General features: G+C 41.3%; 1 protein-coding gene across 9 annotated transcripts in view; it reads right to left on the bottom strand.

Annotated features, from left to right (window-relative positions):
* Nucleotides 1-20,077, bottom strand: part of ANKHD1 (ankyrin repeat and KH domain containing 1) — a 99,370-nt gene that overhangs the window by 40,992 nt on the left and 38,301 nt on the right. For all 9 annotated transcript variants that reach the window (XM_066197559.1, XM_066197560.1, XM_066197561.1 and 6 more), the window contains exons 7-14: nt 18,806-18,900; nt 16,173-16,410; nt 15,763-15,954; nt 14,201-14,310; nt 5,700-5,787; nt 4,967-5,094; nt 4,664-4,807; nt 3,892-3,994 (exon numbers count right to left, since the gene is read on the bottom strand). In XM_066197559.1, coding sequence (XP_066053656.1) covers nt 3,892-3,994; nt 4,664-4,807; nt 4,967-5,094; nt 5,700-5,787; nt 14,201-14,310; nt 15,763-15,954; nt 16,173-16,410; nt 18,806-18,900 — 1,098 coding nt within the window. The remainder of the gene's footprint in view (nt 1-3,891; nt 3,995-4,663; nt 4,808-4,966; nt 5,095-5,699; nt 5,788-14,200; nt 14,311-15,762; nt 15,955-16,172; nt 16,411-18,805; nt 18,901-20,077) is intronic.

Here is a 20,077-nt window from a genome sequence, read left to right as displayed (position 1 = left end):
CCCAAGTTTGCTCTGGTGGATTCATGGTATATAACTGGAAAATTGCTAAGATGTAATTGAATTAGTTCGTGGCAAGGAGGCGACTGAAGCTTCAAAGGAGCAGAATTTCACCAACCACTGTGAAAAGACTGTTACACATTTGTGCTCCTGGGGACCTACACGTGTCTGGGTGTCAAATCACCTCCCCGCATGGCTGAGGATTTGCAGAAAAAAGTCTTTAAGACTACAAAGGAAGTATTAGTAAAGTTCAGAAGTCAGATGGTGAAATTTTCCTTGGGAACTCATCCCAGATACCTGGGCTAGTTGCTGACCCAGGCAGGAAGTTTTCATGAGGAAATGGCAAGAGTTGATCAGAAGGTGCTGAAGCACATTAAACAATGAACAGACAGCTGGGACTGTGCAGTAGAAAAATCTGGTAAAAATCAGAATGTAAAAGCTGGAAAAGCAGGAATATCAATTTGCCTTACTAATGTTTTTACCTCTATGAAAGTTATGTAACTTCCTAGTTTTACTGTTAACCTGGCCCCTATTTTTATTAAATCACACAATGCATGAGATCTCTGCTGGGATATATAACTCAGTATTAGGCATAGAAGTCAGATATCAGAGTATTTATTGCATTTATATCTACTGAAGTTACACAGAGTTTGTTTTTCTTCCCCTTCTCCACACTGTCAGATTGTTGGATTTAGCATAGGGATCCAGGAAATACCATATATTGAATATCTAGCTCAGAGATTCCAGTAGAGAAAGCTCAGACATTCTGGAAGTACTACTCAACTTCAGGGGAACACTGGTCTCCTTCAAAGGGATCACCTTCAAAGGGATCAAAGGCAAATGTGGGCACCTTTCACCTGAATAAGTCTATTTGGTCTTGTGTAATTCTAAAAGAACCCTGCACCCCAAAGTAGAACTGCTGCAAGTTACTGCCCACTTAAAAATGACACTAGAAAAGTCTAATGACAGCATGTTGACAGGTTTGAAGTACTCACTTTAGGCCAATTAGTTCATTTGTAAGCACAATTTCAGACTAAGCATGAAATACCTCATTCTCAAAACCCAGACTACTTTGAACTTTGACAAATTTAAAACCAGCTGATGTTAGTAAAAATATTTTGACTAAGAAAACAACTCTGCTGCTTTCCACAGGCTCCCTGAGCATCCCTTGTTGTCCCAGTACGAGGATGATGAGGATCTAGAGCATGCTCTGTACTCCAGCCCTGTACATTGCACAGGGCTCTGCAGGAACCATTCACTTGCATTTACAAAGCAAAGGGGATTATCAACAGCTGGTTTCCTGAAGAAATCCAGCAGCATTCCTCTGGATTGTTCCCTGGGCTGGGCTGCAAGCCCCTCTCCCAGGGAAGCAGGAGCAGGGCCACATGGAGCTGTGGCACAGCCCTACACTAGACAGACCCTCGGGCCTGTGGAAACAGCACACTTGGGTTTTGTACCCAAAAAGCTCTTTGTGCTGAGCTGCTGCACCACAGCTGCTGCTGAGCAATCCTGCCCCTGTACACCGAGGGCAGAATCCACCAAGGAAGGGATCAGCAAAAAGAGCTGAACTGGGATTTCTTTTACATGGACACAACAGACACGTGCTAAATGTAGTGTACTGAGAACAATCCTTCCTAATCAAGTAGGAGTTGGGGTCTGGTCAATCCCATAACTAATTCTACTCCTTTTTCCACCTAGTTTTTCTGCAGTTCTTTCCAAGTTACCATCTTGGTGTGTCACCTTTATCTGAGTCTCTCTAGATCCACTGTTGCCTCTGAAATGTTTCTCTTTTCAGTTGCTAAACACCAATATTAAATCCTTTGCCAAGGTAATTATTCAAATGGTAATGCTCCCATGTGCCTCCATGCTTTACTGAAGAATAATAATAAAATTCAAAATTAGACCATAAATTCCTCTTGAAAAACCTCATGTCATATTTGAATTGTAATAGGAACACAAATGTGTTCAATTTTACATCTGACTTGCCAAGAACTCTTCATAAAATAAAGTATCACTATTGCATTTTTTGCAAAACTCACACACGTCCATAAAAAAAAAAATCTTACTGTGCTAAGGTTAAGGAGGCACAGTAGTTCACAGTTTATATAAAAACTCAGGAGCTACTTTAATTGAAGGCAAATAATTGTTCTGCCCCAGATAAACAGTTTTGTTATGCAAGAACTTGACTGCTCTCCTGCCTTGGAAATAATGAACACCTCAACTCACCCCCTCTTTTGCCCCTCCTCTCCCAAGAAGTTTAGTGATCGAAGTCTGGTGAATTAAAGCCATGTGTGTGTAACAAGTCACAAATGGCAGTTCAGCACAGCACACCAGCTCTGCACTGCAATGAGCACACAGTGTTTAGCACAAAAATACCATTTTCCCCCCTAAAGATCTGCGAGACACAAAGAGCTTTGCACTGAGCTTTTGGGAATGCTTCATCAGCCCGATGACACATTTGGGATTGCTGCATCTCCTGCAACGCAGCACAGATGAGTTTTGCTGACACGCATGAAGCATGTCCTGCTGAACCCCTGTGAACAATGAGATCTCCCTGTGCCAGTCCCCGCATCGCAGTACTGCAAAAAGCACACCTGAGGATGTGCTGACATTGGCAATAAGATGTTTGCAATGAGAGCTGTTTCCTAGACTACAGTCAACTACTTGCTTTTCATAACTGGATTAAATAAAATGCAACTTTTTGCTTTTAACTTCAGTCTTCTGACTCAGCGTCAACTAATCCCTTACTGATTCCCATGCACGACGAAATGCGCTCCCAGAACACTCCCAACTCTGCAGTGCTAACAGGCATTGGAACTGGAAGGGCACACATGCTGGTATATAGCTTTTTGGTGGGTTATTTGAACCAGAAGTTGTATATTGTTTTCATTTGTTTGGTATTCATTTTTCTGAAATCCAAAATATCAAGTGTTGCACATTCTAGGAAATGAGACAGCAAGTGCATCTGAGAGGTCATACACATGGCGTATGCATGGAGAGGGGCACAGCTGTACATTCAGACACCAGCAGGTACATGATGCTTTTCTCTCTTTATTTGTGCACCAAAGGGGTTTAGGTTTGTTTGTGTGCTCTGGAAGTGCTTGGTGCTTCCTCAAACAAAGGATTTAAGCAGATCTAGCTAACAGAGCTTTGGATACTGTAATGCTTAAGATCCCCATCCAAAACTGTAGATCACTAGGAGCTGCAGTTTGTAACTTTGCACTGGAGAATCTGCTTCTCTTTCTGAGTTGACTCAGCAGATATGAAGATTTTGTTACAGAATCCACAGCTGGAAACAAACTCCCTAATTGCAATTTAATAACTGCAAGGAGTTTTAACCAATCAGTTTGACCACATTCAAAGCAAAAACTCTGATGTTGTGATTACTCACTAGAGAACTATATTACTAATGCAACAAAAACTCGCCTGTAAGTAGATCTGCACTGGTATTTTTTAGTGCATGTTTGCATTGCTGCTGATGGAACAGAAGAAGTTTGTGCATCAGGTTCATGGATAATAGCTGCAACTATTCTACAAGACCAATGTACAATATTCAAAAGTGAACACCACACCTAGAGTACATTAACTTCTTTATCTGTCTGCACTAGAGCAGTTACCACAAGCATTTTCTTCCACAAAAAATCAAATAAGCATAATTCTAATAAATTAGAATAAGCACAATAAGGTTAGAACAACCAGTGTTGCTATACTGTAGAATGCAAGAAAATAAGGGAAAAAACTATGAACTACATAAAATAGTTTTAAGTTATACTTCATTAGAAGTGTTCAAGAACTGATGGAATGGACTACACTGTGTAAGCTCTTTTTAATAAAATGGTGCCTAGTCTATCCATTTCCAAACCACATATATTCTCTGAGAGGCTACATACTGACCTTTCACCACTCCCAAGAGAGGTGGGGAGTTCTCTTGAGGGGTCCTGTCAGGCTCCTGGGGAGGTACAACCATAGCGAGCGTATGCACCGGGACACGGGGAACCTTCAAACAAAGGCACAGACACACACTCAGGTAAAAACACCTTCTGGCAGACCAGATCTTCAAGTGTTCATACACAGGTACAGAACCACAGCATCCTCCTCTTCACTCTTCTCAAATTGTGTATTCTATGCTACTTCTTGCTATGACCTGACCCTTGCTTTTTTACTGGAGACAGTATGTCAAAGTTAACTGAGCTACCCTTTGCAAGATCCTAGACTGTATTGGCTGAAAACCTGTTAATTCATTTAGGCTTTTAATCAGCTAACTCCCCTGGAGCTGCCACTTCAGACTGCAGAATTCTGAATTTACACATCATGTTTTCTTTTAAGTAACAAACAGAACTAGTAACACCATGTGAGGGGTACTACCATAAGGCTTTAGAACTGTTGAACCAAAATACCAAGCAAATGCAGGAAAGAATACAACGTCCTTTTGAAATCCTAGGTTTGGGACTATCCTGTCCAGGGAGCAGTAAAGGGAACAAAGCTCATGTGTCCTTCAGGTTTCTGCAGGTAGCACCAACCAATTTTCTCACTCTCAATCATTCTCATGAGTGCAGGGTTTTAAAAATTTCTTCCGCTCCCTACGTTCATTTTGAAATTAATTACTATGCAAGTGTTTCCTCCCAACACTGATGGTGCTATTTAAAAAAAACTCCTTATGCCTTACCTGAGACTGATCCTGAGATGGAGGTGTGAGCTGGGACAAGTCTGCTGCAGGAACCGACAGAACATTGTTTGGATAATCCAGCAAGTAAGAAACAACATTTGTGTGTCCTCCCTTGGCAGCTTCAATGAGCATTGTTGAGCCATCCTGAAGTGAGATTTCAGAAACAAAAAGCCAGATGATGAGTTTTGCTCTCTGGTGTCGCATCCCCATGTAAGATACAATTCTATCTTAAATTTACTATTTCATCAATCAGCCAGGTGGTTCTTTCAGAACCTATGAAACATGACAGTCACAAGTGAATACCTTGAGCCGATGAGTAGGATCTGCCCCGTGAGCCAGGAGAAGCTCAACCACGGCCAGGTGACCTCCAGCACAGGCCAGGGACACCACTGTGTGATCATTGTTGGCTGTAGCCCTGTTCACATTGGCACCTAGAAAGAGATGAGCTTAGAATTAAACACAGAGAAATTCTTTCTAAAAGAAAGTATCAACAAGTACAGTATTTTGTGGAACAGAGACAAACTTTACTCTTGTAATCCAATTACTTCCTACACAATCCTAGCGAAAGAGCAAAAGGGATTTTGACTAACTGATTGGCTTCTACACATCCTCCTCCTCACCTTGCAAAGATAAGGAAGTTGCAACAGCAACAGTGGGCTTGTAAGTGTTAAGTGAGGGAACACATGGTGCAAGAAGCACAATTCCAAATGTTCACTCTGAGCTCTGAGCAGCATCACTATGTGGTGCAGTTGCTACTGTTTCAGACAGTACTTGATGTGCTTTTCTGAAGGAGGAAGTGTTTTTTTTAAGAAACTGAAAATATCTGCAGTACTTCAAATCTAATCTGTACAACAGAGTAGGAAGAGTAACTAGCAAAATATTTTGTAATTTATTCTATCATGAACAATATGAAATTCAAAAAACCCTTAGGGGTTTGACAAAGGCTCATGTACATATAACCAGAGTAATTTTGAATACGGATCACAAACATGTGGCATTTTAAGCTTTTTAATTAGTTAGGTAAACTAGCATTTACCTTTGCTAATAAGGAATTGCACGGTGCACAAGTGACCAGCTCGCGCAGCCTTCATTAGTGGGGTTCTCCCACCTTCAGATTCATGCTCCTAGAGAAGAAATAACAGATGTTATTTTATAAATAGGCAAAAATTGTACCATTGTTTCAGCTTCTCAAGTATCTTGTGATGGGACCAGAACTACCCATCTGAGTAGATCTATCTCACAAGCAGCCTGTAATAAACTGATTGGTGTCAATTTTCATGTTACCTAAAATACTAAATCACACCGCTAAAAAGGATTAGGACTGCACCCATACTGGTCTCACATCAAGAAGCTTCCATACTTACAACCCCTTTTTTATTTTAGTGTTCAAATGCATGACATTGATGAGAACAGTAAGACCTTGCTTCCTCCTCAGAAAGGGTGGAACATTTAACACAAATGTCACCCAGTAACAGGAAGTTCACCATAACCACAAACTGTGGTGCCACAGTTTGGAGAGTTGCCATGTGCTGCCAGACCTCATAATAATGCCTTGAATGCACACAACTTTTATAAAACATACTGAAGAGGATCAGAAATAAAAATGAGACAAATCACTGCACGTCACAAGAAGTCTCTAAGAGGATTGGAGAATAAAGCAGAAAGCTGAGAAAAGGATGATACAAACCAACAAGGGAATGAGTGTCAAGAATGATTTTCTAATTTAAAAAGTTTCTGAATACTGGAAAGATGTGGCTGAATACAACTGTATTAGAGCAGTTACAGAACTAGACAATGTGCCTGCTATGTAGACATGATCAATACCACAAAGAATGCTGAGCAATGATATCAACCCTCCCGCAGAACAAGAGGACACAACATCATCTTCCTGGGAGTGTTCCTATGTGCACTCTACATTCACTATTATCCTATTTAAATAATATTCAATCTGATCAATAATATACTAGCAATGTGTGGGTTTAAATCAAATATCAGAGAAGCCAAGCTCTAAATTCACTCTTCACTTTGTAATTGCATGTATACCTGATAGTGAAAATTAACATTTAGTACTGGCAGTGGAGGACACGGCTACTTACAAATACAATCAGACAAGAAGAGATTCGACAGAACAACTCAATTCCTTCCTTCATAGTTTCTGTATTCCTGAAAACTCTGCATATGTCCTCTGACATATGGCTTGCTTCAGTTGCAAGCTGCATGTTAAGTCAGTTTTCTGTTCATACACTTGAAGAAGAAACCTCCTGACTGGGTCTTCTGTTGGAGACTGGACCCCAATCCAAGCCCATCCTTCCCTGTAAGAGGTTACATTGCCCCTCTCCTGCTCTGCTCCTCAGCCTTCAAAAGAGCTCTGAGTTACTGTCCACCACTGCTTTAACACACAGCTAAATCCCACATTACAGCTCTGATTTCTTTGCTTTCTCAGTAACACAAGCACACACAGGCAGACAGCAAACCTTACAGACTGACTACTGAAGTAGTATTTTTTTTTGTTTGTTTTTGTTTTTGTTTTTGTTGCTGTTGTTGTTAATAAAATAGATTTCCCTTCCAGGGCAATGGCTGCTTAGATGTCAATAAATACCTGCTTCTGGACTATCTGCATGGCAAAAACATTTGCAGGACATGTAAAGCTGATTATATTAACATGTGGCTCTATGATTGCAACAATCAGTAGCGTGCCCTTGAGTCCTGATGCTTACTCTGGTATTTGGCATACTTTTTCCTTCCTCAAGTACTGCCAAGAGATCCTAAAAAGCCAGAAGCTGCTGTGTGCCTGAAGCACAGCAAACCCCTGGTTCCACCAGCACATCACTCCCAAAGCAGCTGTGGATGGAGAGAATTCCTGACCACCACTCTGCTCTGAGCAGGACCTGGACACCTCTGCCTGAACTCTTTCACACACCTAAATCCTCACTGATGCAAAGAAAGTGAGACGCAAAATTTATTTAAAGTCACCTTATTTAAGGTAGTGAAAAGCATCCTATATTGCACTGAGATGCAGCAGATAACTGGCAGTAAGGTACAATTATTTGCAACATTCTGCCTTTCTAACAGACTTCACTGTTGGAAGTCTCAAACACGGACGCCAGGAGGCTTCCTCATTTAAATGCAATGCAGTGATTCTGCCCAGTTTAACCAACTGTCATTTCCTCAAGCAGGCAGAACTTCATCCTCAGCTACTACACACTTCCAATCCTTGCAGTACCATGCACACCATCAGTCCAGCCAAACCAAACCATTTGGGTGCCCACCTGCTGTAGATCTTCAAAACTTATGGCATTTTGATGGTATTTTTCCACATTGGAAGATAGAAACTCAAGTTTTATTTCAAAATGAAATTAATTCTGACTTCAGCACTCTCTATAGCCCTAATAACGGATACCAAACAGCATCAACCCAAGCTTTGCGGGAAGACATCTAGGACAAGCCAAAATAAGAAGCTGAGACAGTGCAGTGCCTTTGTCTCCTCACATCCTGTCTTTTTACCTAGAATAACCATAAATTTCAAAGATAATATATATATCTATATGTAGCTCTTTTTCAGCTGCATTAGATAACCAAAATCAGGACAGAGAAAATGAAAATTGTCCCAAAGCATCCCCATTACCTCTCCAATGTGCTTTTCCCTTTTATTTATATGAAATGCACACCAGTGTTTATTTTGTACTATCTAAACCCAGTAAATTGTCTTCAAACACAATCCCCTTGCCTCTCTGCACTGTAGGGCTCACCACAGCATCCTGTCTCTTGTCACTGCTCCGGCCCTGAGGAATGTGGTAATTAGTACCATCAGGAAGAGAAAGAAAGGAGAACACCTCTGCCGCATTCGGGTAGCCATTCTCTAAACCCCTGGGTTATGGGCTCTCCTGCCAATTCTGCTGGGATAGAAAGAACACCTGAGAAGAGTTTTCTGTGGGTTTGGGTAACAGATAGGAAGGGAGGGGAAAGTGAGAGTGTTACCCAAATCAGGCAGTTTACACTTTCTGCATCTTTTCCACTGGGACTCAAGAAGGAAATGAGATTCCAGTCAGCAATAATTATTTCCTTTCTAGATCAATCAATACTTCCAAGAGCAGAGCAGAAGCAGAGTCATCAGGGGTATCTAACGACAATCTCTGGTATTTCTTAATTCTTCTTTTCGGGTTCCTTGGTTCAGGCAATTCCAAGATCAGCTACATAAAAGCTTTCCCCACACACAATTCTTCTTGGTTCACAAGTATTCATGGTTATATTAATTGCTAGGACAGTTTTTTTCATTTTTTTTTTAATGTCACATGCTATTTAAATGTTCAGGAAGAAAATCTGAACATCAGGAAGAAAATCTGTATTTTCAAAGTAAAGCTCCAACTTTTCAGTTCTTGAACAAGCCTCTCATCCATGACAACAGTGAATATTTAACAGAGATCAAAATATTACTCTGAACAAAATGATCTAGAGAAAGCTTTCAATTCAAAAAAACACAGTCCCTAACACTTTGCTGATTTTCAAGACTGAACTCCTATTCCAGCAGTCACTGACTTACCTGCCCCAAATAACCTTCCTGAAAACTGAACTAGGCCTCTAGTTTAAAGTGCACACCTAAAAATGGAAGACCTTAGAGGAAACAGATTTAAGAGGGCTGCTATCAATGAGATAACCTGCTGCATTTGGGAAGGTTGGGATATTATTGTTTTAAAATCAGTTTTAGAAAACCCAACAGAAGGGAAAATACAGAACAAGAATGCCCCAAGTAGTCTGCACAATGAGTCTCCAGATCTTTGAAGAGACTGATGCCTTCAAGCCATGCTTGTCCTTAGCATGTATCCTGAGGTTGCAGCTTACAAGCAAAGGTCAGCCTTACCCAATGCCTGCCTGGCTCTATACCCTCCAAAACTGTCTTCCTAAAGTCCTCCTGCTTGTCCTGCAGAAGGAAAGAGAAGAACTCATGGCTCCCGCTCTGTGAACAAATATTCCTGGTCATGAAGACCTGGAATGTGAACTTGGTGATGAGATCCACCAGCTGAAAACTGGTTTGCTGGCATGAGGCAGGCAAGAACAATGGTAAGACCAAGCAATGAAGCTCTCATGAGTTCAGACTCCTACCATGAGCTGCTCAGATCCACAAAGGTCAGACACAGCACCTTGTTACAGACAAGATGGATCTTTGTTCACTACTGGCAAAATGAAGAATTTCATTGTACTTTGCACCATCCAGAGAGTGCAACAGACAAAAAGTGCTGATTACAAAAATGAGCTTCACTTGTCCTACCATGCTTTATCTACACAAAACTAAGGGCCAAGTCCAAAAAAGTCAGAAATCCCTGACCTTCCTGATGGTTCAAAAACCAGTAAAGAACATAACAGCACCTCAGACTCCTCGCTGTAACAGCAACACAGCAACCTCCAGAGCTGCTGAATTCAAATCCAGGAAGACTGGCTGCTTTTGTAGATGTTTAAATGGTGCCTCATACACAATGCATAAACCCACAGTCTGTCACACACATCAAGGAAAGTGAGCTTTTAATTTAGGAGCCACGTTAGTGTGAGGGATGCTATCACCTGAAGGCAAAACAATGCTCCCTGCCATGACAGAAACAAGTAATGTAAAAGCACTGTGTCATAGGAGAAGAATTAAGAGGTAGTTTGGCATGTGTGTTTGGGGGTTTTTTGCAATCAGAATTATATGGATGACAGGTAGCCAGTATTAGTCTTCTAAGCAAAGCAAGATGTGGAATCTTAACAAGTATAGAAGAGTTTTGGGGAGCCCATGACAGTGTAAAATGAGAAAAATACAAGGATGATGCCGTCCTCATGGGTTCTCTTCCATCTCTCAATTTTTGCATAAATGGTCTCATATATCTCATGGAGAAAGGTAAATTCCATCACTAGATCAACTCCTATCTAGCACAGCCTCAAGCACAGCTGCAAGAGGGTCCAGGTTAAAAAAATCCCAATTTAAAACTCTTTTCTGTATTTGCCCAGCTGAGAAAAGCTGAGATGATCTCACTGTCCAAAAAAGAACATCTCTCTTTTGTTTGCAGCTACACTGAAACAGACAAAGATGCAACCACCTTATCAAGAGCAGTGCTGCCTTCAAAAGGGACACCAGAATCTCCTTTAATCCAGGTGTGATTCTACATCAAGAGGGAACAGTAATCCAAAAAAGTCCTTTTAGCTTATTGAAAGGTAAGCAGCTTAAAAGCAGGATATCACCTCTCATTAAATATCACCAATACTCATGGTGAGATTTACAGTCCTTAACCTGGTGCCTGTGGGAACATTTATGTACCTCCCACGTCTTACCTTACACAACCCTTGAGATGAAGGTAACTGCTGGGAAAGACACAAAGAAGAAATAGGAAAGAAAAAAAAAATCTTACAGGAAAAATTATCCTCTCCCCTTTGGAATTAGACAATCCTTGCCACACTGGTAAATAGATGTATTACTGAACTGCTGGATATTTTTTCCTGAAATTACTAAACCATATTTCTGCTTTCAAAAAATGCTTTTATAAATTCGTATTTCAGAGTTCTAATCTCCAAACTTTTACTCACACAGATCACAAGATGTAAACAAGCTGTTTGGTCCCCATAAAGGTTGCAAAGAAGTAAAATTTACATTTGATCCAGTGGCAGGAGCTCAAGCTGAGAGCCTGCAAGTCCCTGCTTCTGAAGGGGATGGGAGAACTAGACTGTAACTATGGCACAGATGGGATCGCAGGCTGAAGGCTTCAGATGTGCCTCAGATTCAGTCATTCATACACTTGGCAAAAGCGAGCTGATTTCAAAATGCATACATTAACAAGAGAAGGTGCAGGCCTGCCAGCTAGTTTGGCTACAGATTTTGACAGGCTAACTTTGTAAGGACATGGAAAAGATCCCTTAAAGAAGGGCATCAGAAAAGCACAGAAGAATTGTTAACATGCCAGACTTCATGAACAATTAGTCACTAGGAGACAAATCCATCAAAGCACCACAGAGGACTGAGCAGTTCTCCAGCAGACAGATGAGCACTCTGACACTGCTCATTTCTAGTACTACTTGCTACTGCAGAGCTTTAAGGAAGGATTAACAACAAACTGAAGAAAGTTCATCTAAGCTATCACTGTTTTTTTAGTTCTCCTGGTGCTTACAAAGCCACATTGTTTAATGAATGTAACAGAGCTCTCAAGATCTTCACTGGTTCCTGAACTGAATGACATACTTGATATCTAGGCCAGAGGACCTGTCCCTGAGAAGCATCGGTTCCTGTTTTCACTCACCAGAGCCAACACCTCTTTGTGCTGAGATGTGGTGGTAAATGACCACCCCTAGTTCACACAAAAGTCTATGGAGACCTGAATCCCTTTTCCTAAAACAATCACAGAACGATCTGGGTTGAACAGAATTTTCCAAGACCATCCAACATCCCTGCCATGGACCAGGACATCTTCCTGGCTCCTCCTGTTTCATTTTACTGCTTAGGACGTAACCAGTATCTTCCTCAGGAAGAACTGCCTTCCAACAGGAAAAGATGTTGCATTTCCAGCTCCTCAGTGACTCTGAATTAAACCTCGGGGATAATGAAAGTTTCTGGAAAACAATGAAGCATATGTGCAAGCAATCCCAGGAAAGAGGGATGAAAAAGGAAGGAAAGAAAAGCAACAGGAAATGTACTTTCTTTTGCTGTGTCTGGACACCAGCAGTAAAGCAAAACTAACTGGACAAATGTAGACAGACCAGCTAAATGTCTAAGTCCAGATCTTCAATTCCTGACTTCCTGGGTCAACATCTAAACTCAATGGAATGAAATTTGAAATCTAGAAGAACAGTCTCCCATGGTACTGCCAAAGAAGCTTTTTCATACCCAGCAGTAAGGAAACAGCCTTCAGAGCCCTCCCTCAGCCCAAGACAAACAACAAATCTATTTGAAACACCTCCCAACTTCAAACAGAGCAAAGCAACACAAGAGTTTGAACAGAAGCTGCTTCAAACCAGAGGCACCTGCTAGCAGCATCGCTACCATTCTGCAGGCACTTCCCAATTAACTTATAATCAGAATTCAAAACTGGCAGATTTATATTGCAGGTCTTCCTTTCAAAACAATTTTTCTTTGCTTCATTACCCTGTTTTCCTTGCCTGTTCCACATTTTCATTGGCAGTATGAGAAAATGCAGTGAAATACAACTTTATTTTAGAAAGGACCAAGACTGTCCTCTGGAGTACTGAGAAGTTGATGCTGATGGCCACAGGCACTGCTCACCTTACTGATGGGAGGGCAGATAATGACACAAATCCAAAAATTTGAAGTGGCATTTAAGTACCAACTCTTGCCTGTTTTAAAGTTTATGCACAGCAATTATTTTAATTTTTTTTTATCAGGCTTTACTCCCCATAATGAGATGCTCCAAAGGTTTTACCTCTATATAACCAAGTACTTCAGTATCTTTTAAAAAATATCCAATAAACCCCCTCAAACCCATCCTGCCTCTACTAGAGTGGCTCATGTTCAGTATCCAGCACTGAATTCAGCTAAGGGCAGTAGGCATGTCAAAAATCCCACAACCTCCCCCATTAATATGACTTTCCTCTCTGGTAAGAACAAATAAAGCAGAACATTACTGACATTACTGCAGAAGAATTAATAAGCCCTAAAAAAGAGTACAGTCTCAAAGAAGAGTAGAAATATCATTCCAAATTATAGTGTAAGTTTATTTTTATTTCTAAATAAAAACAACAAGACCCCCCTCCAATAACGACTGAAATTTAAGTAACTTCATTACTATGCTGATTTACAAGGTTCAATGATAAATTTTTTCTGGCATATTTGGTTTTTTAAAAGGAACAAAAATTCCAGAATATCCAACCAAAACCCCAACCCAACCCCCAAGCAAATATAATACAGAAGCACTGAGTACATAAGGGGAAAAAATGGAGAATCCTCCCCCCAGGCAACCAAAATAACAATCTTCCTGTTTGAGCCCTGTTTGACATAAGGCTCCTAAACACCTTTGGAAGACTAAAGCATCAATTGTTTTTACTAATTGAAAGTCAAATGTTACATCCTTGTAGCTGGTGAAGATGCAGTTTTGGGTCTCCCACTATGTAATATGAAAATGACAACTATGTAAACAATTTAGTTTCCATTACAGAAAATAAACATGGGGAAAGCAATGTGCTAAAGCCAAGAGTTAGAAGAAAAAAAAAATCAGATTATGCTGATCAATTAAAAGACATTGCTTTGTTTGGGGTTTTTGTGTAGTAGTTTTCGCAAGTTAAGAGACTAAGAGTGTTCAGAGACCAACAGTGACATAGAGAAGCAGCAGTTCCTAATACTAAAACATTTTAAATTCAGAGCTGAGCAGATTACCCCTAAGAGCTTTTATCTGGTAAACCAAACAGAATATGCAGGCTTTAATAAAAGCTTCTTTCATGCCTCTTTTCAGAGCCATATATGAATCTCTATTCCTAAGCTGATCACTGTGTTCTCTAATCACACAGACTTTGCCTCACAGTTTGAAACCAAAGCACTTTGCCCACAAGATGCAGCAGAAGCCTTACCAGATCAGCACCAGCCTGAAGCAACACATCTGCCACATCCGTGTGTCCATTTTCACAGGCGTAGGTCAAAGCTGTATCTCCCGTTGCTGTAGTGGCATGAACATTAGCTCCTACAAAAACAACATTTTTGTCATATTGGACATGCCCTTATCCAGTATTTCACATCAGATAAACATAAAAATCTCTGACAAAGGCTATATCCTACTGACCAACAGCCTCCACAGACCAAGAGCATTGCTCTCATGGCAAAAATTGCTCTCATAGTCAAAGTACTCCAGGAGGAGGGGGTAGGCCAAGGCTTGGACAAAAAGCATGACTGACAATCTAAGCAGTTAAACCTATATGCTCACTTATTCCTACAGTCCCTCTACAGCAAGAAGGATTTCAGTTGTTACATGAAGCAAAAGGGAATCTAGACAGTTTTGCAGATTGTCCATTTGACTCAGGGCTCTGTGCCAAGGGAAACCAGACAAAATGCACATCACTGAATTAGTATTAATACAATAGACCCATACACTTCCACAAATTTCCCTTATTTCCTGCTCTTTAAAATAACTTGCTTTAAAACTATTTTGTTGGAATAATTTGTCCAGCTTCATATTCCCCAGCTCTGTGAAAACTATGCATGACTCCTCATACATAACACATTATCCTTAAAAAAAGAAATGCCAATGTGATTAGCTATTTTCTTATTTTTAAGGGGTGAGGTATAATTAGAGACTCCCTGATGCCAAAACAAGACTCCTTAATCAACTTTCTACACTATCAGCAGTGAAGTGCAGGCAGCGAGCGTTCCAAGGGAGCTGGTGACAGGTGTCACATGCTGGTGTCACTGCACCAAGTGACACAGTTGTTACTGTCCCTCGATGAGCAGGGAGCTTTACTTTCTAAAATTACAAATCCAGCCAATTTTATGCTTATTCTTAGAAGAGCATACAAATAAATCACCTTCCACAACAAGGAAAATATCCCAAATACAGCTCCTGGTTATTATTTTAAGCAGAATACTTTAGACTCTACCAACTTCATAAACTGAAAGATGGAACATCGAAGCATCATTTTACCCCAAACTCCAGCAAGATTTAATTTTTACCACTGTATAATGTAGCTGTAAACCTCATTCATCACAGAAATTCAGCACATTGCAGAATCTATCTTGCATACCACTTCCCAGCACACCATTCCTAAAGAACTGGTTATTCAGGGAGACTGAATGCAGATATCCAGGCTTAGTCAAGGCCGGAGCAGCAAGCAAAACCAAGCATCACCTGTATTAAAATTCTGTCCTAGATGCAGATAGCTGAAAACAATGTTTCTAATGAATGTGGATGACTTCTAGATATGGAACAGGATCACCTGCTCCAGGAGGCACTTTCCCCTGTTAACAGTATCAAACAATACTGAGGTGCAACATAGGCTTTTTCCTTCTTGCTAAGCTACCTGAGGATACTGTTTCTTGTCACAACACCGCCACTATCAAAATCACAGGCATCTTCCAAATCATACAAAACACATCAAGTCTGTGGTATCTGTGGGCTTAATCACTTGCTCTGAACACATACCTGCTGCCAGCAAGTATTTCACCAGTTCAAGATGACCCTCTTGAGCAGCTTCCATCAAAGGTGTTGAGCAACCAAGCTCTATATCAGCTCCTGCCTTAATAAGGAAGTCAGCAACTTCAGAGAAGCCTCCACAGCAGGCCAGAGTCAGGGCTGTTTCCTGCGTTTCTTCTGTCTGTGCGTTAATATTTGCCCCTGGGAAACAAAACAGCCGTTACTGACCAGGCCACACACTGCCTGGGGGGGTGAATGCTCATCACCCCCACAGCAGTTTGGGTGTTTGAGCTTGGCTCTGTGGGCACAGCAGCGAGCAGTGCCAGCCCCACGTTACATCCGAGCGATCTGCACAGGACACCTGTTGGCCATGGATCACACCGTGTCCTTCTGAGCGCTCCACTGCCACGGGATCTCACCTTGTGCCAGCAGCAAGGCCACCATCTCCTCGTGGCCTTCCCGGGCAGCTTCCATCAGCGGTGTGTAACCTTCATCATTAACCTCCTCCAGGTTGGCTCCTCGCTCGATCAGAAGCGCTGCCAGCTCCACGTGCCCGCCGCAGGCAGCCAGGGTGAGCGGGGACTCGAAGGAATCCGCGGGCATGTTCACCTGGGCGCCGCTGTCCAACAGCAGCCGCGCCACCTCCACGTGCCCGTCCTGCAGGAAAAGGGCAACCCAGGGGTCAGACAGGGCTGAAGACACTTGATGCTGCAGTTGCAACCACTATCACACCAGGCCTCAAGATGATCCTACAAAGGCAGGGCCTTTTTACTGAACATGATTTAATTATGACAGTTATGGTAATACTTGGACCTAACCAACATTTAGGTTTCCACCTATATCTAAGTCAGGCTTAAATACATGAGGAAAAAAGAGCTGGATAAATGTTTCTATTTTTTGAGGGAAAAAAGAATTATGGTACAAGACTTAATTATCCAGCACAATCTTTGGGATGCAACAGTACTAGAGATAGCAAACGAGTGCCATAAGCAATAAACCCACTCCATGACTAAACCTCATAACAAGCATCAGAAAAAAAGACATTCTTTGTAGTAGCTGTTGATTCACAACTTCTACAGACAAAAAACCAAAAAAGCCCCAGTTGGCAACTTCTAGACCCTGGGAAAGATACCCGCAGAGAAACTGAAGTAGGTAACAATAAGGCAGGTAACAGGAGGAGAGAAGACTTGGAAAAGCTCTTAAAGGTGACTGAAAAACACCCTGGGGTGAAGCCATAGAATAAGAGAATTAGGATTGCTAGAGCAGTCTGAGTCCTTACCAATCAAAGCACATCTGTCAGCTTCTCAAGAAAGCATTGTTAAACTTCTCAGTTACTTGAAATAGACCAAGTACCTAAAATCCATATTTGACTGAAGGTGTAGCTGGTAGAGAGCCACAACATCGGCAAAAGGAGAAAAATGAAGTTGACCATGAAGCAGGTCGTAGGTAACCTGAGATGGACAGCAATCAGGGGTGCACAATAAACACAGGCTGCTGTTCTCAAAGGGTTGGCTAAAAGCCAACAGCCGCCTCATTAGAGGCATTACCTAAGTGTGGCACTGTCCTGACCAAGGCAAACTCCGAGGCACTTATAAAAGAATTGGTGATCAGAGACCAGACATCTCAGCAACCTGCACCTGCTGCATTCCTTAGATGGAAAGAGATGAAGACTGGGAACAGTCACAACAATTTGACGGAACAGCTCCCTTGTGCAAGGGTGCAGATGAATGATAACAAGAAACAAATTCCTTGTTATGGAGTTGGGACTTCAAAGCTCATCTTCCTTTCTGCTGCTTTCAAAAGTCAATACACACTCTGTAATGTCCGAACACCTAGTCTGAACCACCGAAGAGCTGAAAACACACAGGCAAACCTCACAACTCTGTCCCCTAAGTGAGATGCTTCACAGCCTCCAAATCAAGCCAGCCCTTGGATTGTTTCACCAGGAAACTAAGAAAAAACAAACAAAAAACTCATCCTCAAGAGAACAGTGGGGCTGATTAACCTTTAGCCTGCAGTCACGCTGCAGTCTCCTTTAGGTGACAGCATGCACCCACTGTCCTTCTGAATTCCTTACTGGCACCAGGCTCTCCTGCAGGGAAGGCTATTCAAGGATACAATTACCAGCTCACTATCAGCAGGCTTGGACACAGCTCCCCACGTTACAACCTGACCTTGGTCGCTTGCATCATCACCTCACAACTGCACTGAAAGAACACTTGATCCTCCAGCTCTCACCAGACTGGATGAAAACTGCAGCCTGTCTTCCAAGGATTACATGCTACTGGGAGAAAATTCAATTTCCCTCTTTTTGCCGTGCTTCCTATGGAAACAAGGTCCCTGTTCTTTCTTTAAAGAAATTCTCCAGCTTGAAGAAGAGAGAAAAGGTCATCCAAGGTCTGTACAGAAACAGTTGCAGACATGCTTTGACACAATAGCACACTATTAACATGATGCTCTTGGATTTTTCCTCAATGGCTGCATTGAAATCATGTGGACAGTTGCTAGAGAACTAAGGACTACATTATTTTTCAAAATAAAATTTTAGGGCAAAAGAAAAACCTCACAACCTCATTTACAGAAACCTAGAAGAGAGCAAGTCATCTCTCCATGCAAAACACTTCCTGCAGTGATGAACAGACAATTGTAATGCATGAATCATCCAGCTCAGTGCACTTCTGGAAGGCTCATTCCACAACACAGAGAGACCTTATTTATAAAAACAAAGGTAGAAAATACACTTAAAAAAAAAATCAAAACCCCAAACTAGTGACTTGTACTACGTCACTGCACTGCAGATTAGTCACCCCTAAAGTTCACACAGGGAGCATTTAAAACAACACATCATCCCTCCAAAATTAGATTATTTTGTCTTTGTGAGCAGTTAAGACTGAGAAGCTGGTGGGAGCTACAGTAAGCGCTTTTTTCAAACAACAACGCACACATTCACTTGTAGCCCCCAAACAGCTGGTTACCCAAGGCTCACTCTATTTTATCACCTCTTGCATTCCTCTCTCCCTGAGGAGGGAGCAGTACAAACAAAGGTATTTACCATGCAGGCCTCCATCAGCGCCGTGTGCATCTCATCTGTTTTGTGTTCTTGATCAGCTCCGGCTTCAAGCAAAAAACGAACCATATCTAAATGGCCTTCAAATGAAACAGATCAAAATAAATAAGCATTCCACATTACCAACTTTTAACAGTACAGACAATACACTTCATGAAATCATTCAGATTTTCACAGTTTGCTTTTACAATCTTTACAAGTTATAATTGGCAAACCTGGGCTTTTAAAGCACTCCTTGAAAAAATACTAATGCAAACGAGTCAGCAGCCTTCTGAAAGCCTTTCCCAAAGATCCTGCTCAGCTGAGAGATGAACACAGACCGGTCTAATTCAAGTTTACACAAGAACCTTTCCTTGTGACTTCAAGCTACAAAACTCTGCTTATTCCCTACTGAACTGTACAGTGACAGACCATTTAAGAGTTCAAAGGCAGCAGACAGCTGTGGGGATTATCTTTTAGGGATGGGTCCATGTACATCTGAACTTCATTTTAAGCTTTTTAATAACGCTTCTGAGAACTAAGATACACATATTATATCATATTATCTGACATTATCTTTAAAAGCTTCTACTGAGCTTTACCTAAACTTGATTTCAACTTTATTATGGTTTCTGTCATTTTTGAAATTGCTCATCAACAGGTTAAAAACTTAGAAGGGGCATTCTTCTCCACGGGAAGACTTCGTCTTACATAACCTGACAAGAAAACAACCAAGCATCTTGTCCAAGATAATACAGGACATCTCTGTCACTCAAGGTTTTACGTTCCATGACTCAATTAGGTTCTGGGTAAAAAGAAACAAGAATGACCCTCCAACACATTCAGGGGTACTATTACTGGCATTTCCCTGTAAGGAACTACCACATGCTGTAGGAAATCCACAACAAATCCAGATTCAAGTCCTCAGATAGGTTATATATAGTATGTAGTATCCTCAATCCTAACCACAGAGGCAAAGCACGAAGTTACTGTGACAATAATCCACATCCTTAGTTTCTATTGGTAGAAAAACAATGGTTGGAAAGCAAACTGCAGAAGCACAGTGGATCACCACTGCACTGTTAATTTACATAGAAGCTTTAAAGAGCAAAAGAAATTAAGTCCGAAGTCCCTAAAAGTTCATCATACTTAAGAATTCATAGACATTCTCACGAATTACTCTGAAGGAAAAGGATCCAGTAATAATGGAGGCATTGTCTCCCTATCAGATATTACAGAAACACACATTCCAACTTCGCATTTTCTGAAGAACCAATA

The sequence above is a fragment of the Chamaea fasciata genome, unplaced genomic scaffold (assembly GCF_029207755.1).
Source record: "Chamaea fasciata isolate MVZ Bird 193981 ecotype frontalis unplaced genomic scaffold, bChaFas1.0.hap1 SCAF_15, whole genome shotgun sequence".
Classification (NCBI taxonomy): domain Eukaryota; kingdom Metazoa; phylum Chordata; class Aves; order Passeriformes; family Sylviidae; genus Chamaea; species Chamaea fasciata.
Note: the sequence above shows the minus strand (reverse complement) of the source record. Positions and strands in the feature narration are given on the sequence as shown.